This window comes from Eleutherodactylus coqui, chromosome 6, assembly GCF_035609145.1.
Source record: "Eleutherodactylus coqui strain aEleCoq1 chromosome 6, aEleCoq1.hap1, whole genome shotgun sequence".
NCBI lineage: Eukaryota > Metazoa > Chordata > Amphibia > Anura > Eleutherodactylidae > Eleutherodactylus > Eleutherodactylus coqui.
This window is the reverse complement of record NC_089842.1, coordinates 239,557,110-239,566,318: the sequence shown is the minus strand read 5'-3', so window position 1 is coordinate 239,566,318 and position 9,209 is coordinate 239,557,110. Positions and strand designations below refer to the sequence as shown.

The 9,209-nt window shown below is 44.8% G+C and overlaps 1 protein-coding gene across 1 annotated transcript; it reads right to left on the bottom strand.

Annotated features, from left to right (window-relative positions):
* Positions 1-1,315: 1,315 nt before the first annotated feature.
* LOC136571926 (olfactory receptor 5AP2-like) lies at positions 1,316-2,263 on the bottom strand. Its single transcript, XM_066572543.1, has one exon. The coding sequence runs from the start codon at positions 2,261-2,263 to the stop codon at positions 1,316-1,318; it is 948 nt and encodes a 315-aa protein (XP_066428640.1).
* Positions 2,264-9,209: the final 6,946 nt, after the last annotated feature.

Below are 9,209 nucleotides of genomic sequence, written 5' to 3'. Positions count from 1 at the left end.
CAATTGTACTGTATTGATTTGCTTTATCTATAAACAAGCTGTTCTGACATTGTGCCATCACCAGAGAACTATGTACATCACACACTTCCTTTTCCAGTTGTTGCACTTTCTGCAACTCACTCTGATATGTATTGGGCATCTTTCAATATGCACTCAACAATATCCATCCTCTCCGGCACACAGAAGCAAATTATTTGCCTTTTTCTACCTTTACTTTCTGCAGATATTTCACAACATTTACATGCTCTCCACTCCCAAAAACATCATCCCATGGCTCACTTTATCCAACACATTGTGACCACTCAGTGGCTAATACATAATAGAGCGCTTTATCCCACCCTGGAATAACTGTTAATTCTACAGACACTTCTTTGTTCTTAGATACTGACATTTTGATACTACGATGAATTTAGTTAAATTGCAACATTTTCACACTATGCTTGATAATCATAAGCAATTCTTAAAATTTAATGATTCTATTGCTCTCTGTGTAATCCTGTTCACAGCCCCATGTATGTATTGCTGCAAGGAGCAAGACTAAAGTTCAGATTACGCTTTAAAGAGAGTATGAGAATATGGAAGGTTTACCAGTAAGAATGTATTTACATTAAATGATCAGGCATAGGGGTGAATAATTGTCCTATGTTTGTAAACTATTAAATCTATATAAAAAAGGATAATATCTATATACAAAGCAGAAAGGTTGCAGCTTACATCACATCACCAAGTAGAAAGATAGTAAGTTACATCACATCATTATCTACACATTATTAGCTTACATATTCCTATCATCAAAGGTTCCCCTCACATCTAGAGGTTTGACAGATATGACATCCTCATTTTGTCTCCAAAACTTCCATAGCTTCCAATTTGGCTTAATAAAATTTTCTATGCTAATACATATGACCATATGTCTGCATTCCTAATTCTTCTAAACAGAAAGGTGCAAGCACATTTCTGTTTGAAGTGGGGATCAAACATATGTTGTATAGATTGTAAACACACTTAACATAGCCACACATGGTCATAGATATTGACTCCTCTTTGTCTATGTACAAACTAAAATACCTCCTCCCAGAAATACACATTATTTCCTACCTAAGATAAGATATCTCAAAAGTTCATCATGTTGACTTCACCTTTGTGTCAAAGTAAATCGAATCTACATATCAAAAGGGGGACTTCTCTATTTACCTGGCTCTCTGTCCAGAACAATGATAGTTCAGTTTATTCTGATCAAAGGCTCAAAATTGTAATTAAGATGGCTGAATGAGATCTAAATAATCATACATTCAGTATTTTCCTTACAGTTAGTCTAAAACAGATGGACTTTTATCATCTTTTGTACAGAATGTTTGATATCCTTATTCCTTATACTGTAGATAATGGGATTCAGCATTGGAATTACCACAGTATAGAGCATTGCTAGAACTCTGTCCTGACGTGGGAAGTAACTGTATGGAGGGCGTAGGTGCATGAACAGTACAGTGCCATAGAACACCAAAACAACAGCCAGATGGGATCCACAAGTGGAGAAGGTCTTGAGTCGTTGGTTGGTGGTACGAATTTTTAAGATGGCCAAAGTGATGCACATATAAGACAGAAGAATCAACAAAAAACTGCCTACAGCAATTAATACAACTGAAATATATTTAACTATTTCACTAAACGAAATATCTTCACAAGAGAGCTGGAGGATGGGCGGCATCTCACAGAAAAAGTGTTCAACATGGTTGGACCTGCAAAATGACAGCTTGAAGGTGAAAAATGTCAAAATGACAGCGTTTCCAAAGCCTGTAACCCAACATCCAACGGCCAGGATTAGACAGAATTGGTTATTCATTACGCTACTATATTGTAATGGTTTGCAGATGGCGATGTATCTATCATAGGACATTACAGCCAATAGTAAACACTCTGTACCTCCAAGAGCTAGGTGGAAGAATAATTGGGTGGCACATCCCAAGAAAGAAATGCTTTTATCTACAGAAAGGGTATTTGCTAGTATTTTGGGCACCACAGATGATGAAAAGCCAATATCAATAACAGAGAGATTGCTTAGGAAGAAGTACATGGGGGTATGGAGTTTATAATTACTTCTTACCGCAATGAGTAGAAGAATATTTATGGATAATGTGATTGTATAAATGACTAGAAAAAGAATAGAAAAAATAATCTGAAATTCAAAAACATTAGATAGAGCAAGAAGGATGAAAGTCTTCACTGATGTCTGGTTGGAGTTCACTGCAGCATATATAAGCATTGTGCGATCACAGAAAGAAATAATAATTGAATGGAAGAAGTAACTTATACATAAATAACCATGATTAAAGAGGGCACATATTTTTCAAATGGTATTGCGTTCTTAGAAATCCTAAAAACACTTCATTGGTTGGTTTCTACTTGGTGGTTCTTGAACAGATTCAAAAGCAGAAATCACAACCTTAGAATGCATAAAAAAGAAAAAAAAAAGGCATATTAAGTGTTTGTCTCTGACAATATCGTAGTGGATTTATAATATAGGAACAAGGACCGATACATTAAGGCTTTATAGTTTCAGCTCTGGCATTCCCAGAAGTACCCTTTACGTTGTGTGCAGATGATTATCTAAAATTCTCTTTGGAAATGTAAAATTTAAATCCTAATTAAAGAGTCCAAACTTTTATTTAGATTTCTAATAGCATAATTATGTGTCAAGTATAAAGTATTTTATACGAGAAAAGTAAAATCTGAACTCTAAATAAAAAGTAAATGTAGAGATTAGAGATGAGCGAGCACACTCGTGCGAGCATTAGGGTACTCGACATGTTCGTTACTCGAGACGAACACCACGCGGTTCTCGAGTCAATTGCATTTCCTTCCCCGCATGTATAGCGCCATTTACTAGTCAATAGACATGTGGGGAAGGCATTACCACTTCCTGCTGTGACGTGCCAGCCCTATCCCACCTCACAGTAGTGAGTGGTTGGGCCAATCAGGTGACCGCCATATACTTAAACTGCTCCCGCCCGTGGCTCAGACGCATGCTGGCAGAGGTTAGGGAAAGTGCTGCTGCTTATATAGGGAAAGTGCTGAAGTAGGATTCTGTCTTCAAGAACCTCAACGGTCCTTCTTAGGGCTACATCTGACCATGTGCATTATAGTTGTGGCTTGCTGGGAGTAGTAGTGCCTCAATTTTTGTATTACGCATCTAGGGCCTAGGCCTGTTCTCAGCCTTTCAGCAATAGTGTTCTCAGTCAGAAGTGCCGTACAACCAGCTCTCACCGTGAAATTGCTCTCTAGCCTACTGCAATAGACTTCAGTTATACCGCTCTGTGTCTGCAGTGCATTAAACAGAGGTCTCACCGCTAAACAAAACTGTAATATTTCTAGGGCCACTGCAAAGTATTTCAGCTCTGCCGCCGTGCAAAGCGACTCACAATACCCTTTCCTTGGTGGGATTGAGATAGCCGCAGTTACCAGCACTATCCACTGGCATTAGAGTCTTCTCCCACTCCATGCAGCCTCTATTATCTACAAGTCTCTGCGAGCGGTAAATTACCCCTAGGTATTAGCGCAAGATAGCAGGTTAATTTTTTCAAGTCACAGCATAGAGCCTCCGCTATCTACGAGTCTCTGTGTGCGGTCAATTAACCACAGTTGTCAGTGCTGTAAAGTGGGGTAATTTATTTGGGCCCTGCTCTATTTTTATTTCGCAATGATGACAAGTAGGGGTAGGGGTCGAGGACACGGATGTCCAATGTCCAAGTGAGGGTGTGGGCACAGGCCGAGTTCCTGGGCGTGTGCCCACACCGGCTGCTGTGGGATTAGGAGAGAGGTAAGTTTCTGGGCTCCCCAGCTTCATATCACAATTTATGGATCAGCGTGGTAGAAGTTTATTACAAACAGAGCAGTGTGAGTAGGTCCTGTCGTGGATGGCAGAAAAAGCGTCCAGTAATATATCGACCACCCTTGTCTTCTACGCAGTCCACTACTCCCGGACTACATACTGCACCTCTGAATCCTCTGGCTGCTGCTCCTCCTTCCTCCCAGCCTCCTCACACCAGGAAATTGACATATTCTGAGCAGGCAGACTCCCAGGAACTGTTCTCGGGTCCCTGCCATGAGTAGGAAAAAATGGTTACTCTCTCACCTGAGGAGTTTGTTGTGACCGATGCCCAACCTTTGGAAAATTCCCGGAGTCCAGGTGATGAGGCTGGGGACTTCCGGCAGCTGTCTCAAGAGCTTTTTGTAGATGAGGATGATGAGAAATAGTTATCTGTCAGTGAGGTAGTAGTAAGGGCAGTAAGTACGAGAGAGGGGCGCACAGAGGATTCGGAGGAAGAGCAGCTGAACGATGAGGTGACTGACCCCACCTGGTTTCTAAGATTACTGAGGACAGGGCTTCAGAGGGGCAGGCAAGTGCAGCAGCAGGACAGGTTGGAAGAGGTAGTGGAGTGGCCAGGGGTAGAGGCAGAGCGAAGAATCCCCTAACTGTTTACCAAAGCATCACCTCACGGCAAGCCTCCTTGTAGAGGGCTAGGTGTTCAAAGGTGTGGATGTTTTTTGTGAGAGCGCAGACGACCAACGAACAGTGGTGTGGAACCTGTGTCGCACCAAGGTCAACCGGGGAGCCACCACTACCAGCCTCACCACCACCAGCATGCACAGGCATACGATGGTCAAGTACCCCACAAGGTGGGACAAAGGACATTCACCGCGTTCGGGTCCCACCACTACCTCTTCCCCTTTGTTCCAGCCTGCCACACAGATCCAATCTCCCTCTCAGGACACAGGCACGAGCGCCTCCCGGCCGGCACCCACACCCTCACCTTCATCGTCCTTCACTCCATCCAGCAATGTCTCTAAGTGCAGTGTTCAGCTGTCGCTAACACAAGCGTTGGAGCGAAAGCACAAATATGCCACCATCCACCTGCACGCACAAGCTTTAAAAGTGCACATTGCCAAATTAATCAGCCTGGAGATGCTGTGTACAGGCTTGTGGAAATGAAGGCTTTCAAAAACATGATAGCGGCGGCGGTCCCGCGCTACTCAGTACCCAGTCCTCACTATTTTTCCTGCTGTGCTGTCCCAGCCCTATGACAGCACGTCTCCCGCAGCATAAATCATGCCCTCACCAACGCGGTTACCGGAAAGATCCACATAACCATGGATACGTGGACAAGTACTGGCGGGCAGGGCCACTAAATCTCCCTGACAGCACATTGGGTGAACTTGGTGGAGACTGGGACCGAGTCAGAGCCTGGGACCGCTCACATCCTACCTGAACCCAGAATAGCGGGTCCTACCTCGGTGCTGGTATATGCGGTGTTTTATGCCACCTCCTCCAAACCCCCCCCCCCCCTCCTCCTCAATCACCTCTACCTCTCAATTAAGAAGTGTGGGCACGCCGCCAGCAGTCAGGAGCGCGGCGTGGCAGTACAGTGGTGGGCAAGCGCCAGAAAGCCGTGCTGAAACTAATCAGCTTAGGTGACAAGAGGCACACAGGCCCCCGAGGTGTTGCAGGGTCTGACAGAGCAGACCGACCTCTGGCTTTCGCAGCTGACCCTCCAACCAGGCATGGTCGTATGTGACAATGGCCGTAACCTCTGCAGCTCGGCAGCCTCACACACGTGCCATGCCTGGCCCACGTCTTCAACCTGGTGGTTCAGCGGTTTCTGAAAAACTACCCGCACTTGTCTGACCTGCCTGGCAAGGTGCGCTGCCACCCTGAGGAACCTGCAACATCGGTTTCAGCTGCCAGAGCACCGACTGCTGTGCGACATGCCCACATGCTGGAATTCTACACTGCACATGTTGGCCAGGCTCTATGAGCAGCGTAGAGCAATTGTGGAATACCAGCAGCAACATGGGCGGCGGAGTGGTAGTCAGCCTCCGCAATTCTTTACTGAGGAGTGGGCATGGATGGCAGATATCTGCCAGGTCCTCAGGAACTTTGAGGGGTCTACCCAGATGGTGAGCGGTGATGCGGCCATCAATAGCGTTACCATCCCGCTGCTTTGCCTGTTGAGAACTTCACTCCAAAGTATAAAGGCCGACGCTTTGCGGTTGGAACAGGAGACGGCGGATGACAGTATGTCGCTTGATAACCAGATCACCCTCACGTCTATATCTCAGTGTGTTTTGGAGGAGGGGGAGGAGCAGGAGGAGGAGGGGGAATAGACAGCTGGGCACAGTGCAGAGGGTACCCATTCTGCTTGCCTCTCATATGTTCAGCGTATATGGGCTGTAGAGGAGGAGGAGGAGGAGGTAGAGGATCCTGAAAGTCATCTTCCTAGTGAGAACAGCGATGTGTTGCGTACTGGGACCCTGGCACACATGGCTGACTTCATGTTAGGCTGCCTTTCTCGTGACCCTCACGTTAAACGCATTCTGGCCAACACGGATTACTGGATGTACACCCTTCTCGACCCACGGTATAAGGAGAACCTTTCCACTCTCATTGCCAAAGAGAAAAGGGGTATGAGAGTGATGCAATGCCACAGGGCCCTGGTAGAAAAAGTGATGCTAAAGTTCTCACCTGACAGCGCTAGTGGCGGAAGACGCACTTCCGAGGGCCAAGTAGCAAGGCAGGCGCGGAAATCAGGCAGCATGTCCAGCGCAGGCAGGGGAACACTCTCCAAGGCCTTTGCCAGCTTTATGGCTCCCCAGCAAGACTGTGTCACCACTTCCTAGTCAAGGCTGAGTTGGAAGGAGCACTGTAAAAGGATGATGAGGGAGTACGTAGCCGATCTTACCACCGTCCTCCGTGATGCCTCTGCTCCATACAACTATTGGGTGTCAAAGCTGGACACGTGGCACGAACTTGCGCTGTACGCCCTGGAGGTACTGGCCTGCCCTGCCGCTAGCACCTTGTCAGAGAGGGTGTTTAGTGCAGCTGGGGGAATCATCATGGATAAGCATATCCGCCTGTCAACTACCAGTGCCGACATGCTTACACTCCTAAAGATGCACAAAGGCTTCATTCCCCCGGCTTCTTTTCTCCACCGGCGGAAAGCAGCGGAACCTAATGATTCTTTTCGCTGCAACAGGAGAAAAAAGCATCACCTATCACCACAAAAAAGGCGGTATTAGCTTTATCAATCACTTTCAGATATAATTACTCCTACTACTCCTCCTCCTAAAACAGCATGTCATCACGGTGAACTGCCAATTTTTCTGAGGCCCAAAAGGCTCTGTTTATAAGTTTTTTACAATTTTTCAAAGTTTCAAAAGTATTGATACTTTAACAGAAACCATTTTTTTTCACAGGGCAGCCCCCAGGCTCTGTTACAAATTAAGCAACAGCGAGCTGTATCTTTAAAAAATGTTTATGGGATTCCCCTGCTCTCGCGGTTGAGCAATTTCTCAGGGGTGTACTTGTACTCTTGGTACAGCAATTTTTCTGGACCTCACCTATACTGTTATCTAACTATGTTTTTCGGCCTTCGCCTACAATCATGGTACACCAATGTTTCAGGGGTTCGCCTATGCTCTTGCTACAGAAATGTTACTGGGGTTTGCCTATACTCTTGCTACAGAAATGTTACTGGGATCTGCCTATACTTTTGCTACAGAAATGTCACTGGGGTCTGCCTATACTTTTGCTACAGAAATGTTACTGGGGTCCGCCTATACTCTTGCTACAGAAATGTTACAGGGGTTTGAGTGTACTTTTGCTAAAGAAATGTTACTGGGATCTGTCTATACTGTTACTACTGAAATCTTACTAATACGCGGCTCTGCCTATGCTGCTGCTACGGAAATGTTACTGGGGTCTGTCAATACTGTAACTACAGAAATTTGAGTGTGGTCTACCTAGACATCTGCAACATAACTCTTAGTGGCGTCAGCTTATACCTTTGCTACAGGAATGCTACAGGGGTTGTTGTGGATTTACTATTGTGTCCACCGACTTGATCAATTTGGAATGTTTATACCCTTCCATATTAATTCTGAATTGATAATGCGCATAAGAAGTTTTCACACTGACACAGGTTCAGCATGTATAAGCTTCCTCAATTCTGCTTTAATGTTGGGCGCGTAGCCTCTTTTAAAAGAGTTTAACATATCTGCCCATCTGGGCAGGTCAAAGATTACATAGATACAACGTATTGTTTAATTATTGGATAAGCATCTTGCAATTCTTCCATCCTCCGGTCATCTGTGATTGGCCATCAGGTGGTGGATGATATGAGTGGGTTGTCTTGGACCCACATGTGGTTCCTTCGATATGATTGGATGTTACATCATGAACTATAAATTGCACAAACCTCCTATGTTATTTGCATACGTTTCCAGTAAAATTGCTTGGGTAATTGTTGCAGTAGCTGTTTCAGACTGCGGTTATCTATGTCTGTCTAAAGTTGCAAAACAGAGGGAAAAATATAGCGTGTCTATACTACATATTATCTTGTCAGCGTTTTGAGAACAGAAGTTTCATTAGAGGAAGTAGATACATTGGATACATGAAAGAAGGCATATCTATATTTGTATCAGTAATGGAAAAGTACTGGCATTTAGTATACAGAATAAAAACAGGTTCATTGTCCACTACCACAGGCCCACAGTCCAAAATATAGAAATATTGGTTTCCACTACAGACCCCCCTTGAAACTATCTGTTTCACTAAACTCGCCCTGCTCCGTCCCACCCCAATCCCCCACCGCTGACCCTAGACTCGCATTGTGTTGTAGACTGGGGCTATTACTGCCATGGGGTATAGGATGGTTCGACATCATCATATTCTGGATCCATGATGATGACGTTTGCGCTGACAGTGGGCTTTTTGTAGGACATCATAGTGAGACAGGTGGACCAGGCAGTCATCAGGATCGGAATACACTGTATGCAACGACAAACAGAAATTAGGATGACTATAAAGGTGACGAATATAATTAATAACGTCTTTATCAGAATAAACTCTAGTGTAGAATGTTCTGAAAACTCAGTAGAGTGGCGGTCTTTCACAACTGTTGCTTAGGCTGTAAATGCCCCTCTGATACCTAGGTGTGGGTTCATGGACATGTGGAGGTCTAGGCTACCACCTGGGATCTCGAGGCATTAGGTTAGGAGAGGTGTGGCTTTTACTATTTCAGGTAAACACTGCATAACTTGTGTAGAACCCGCCTTCTTGACGCTACCTCGATTCATCGACAAAGAGTGCAAAATTAGGACTATCTAACGACTGATCAACATGACTGAACCTTTGTCTCATTAGTAAGTGCATG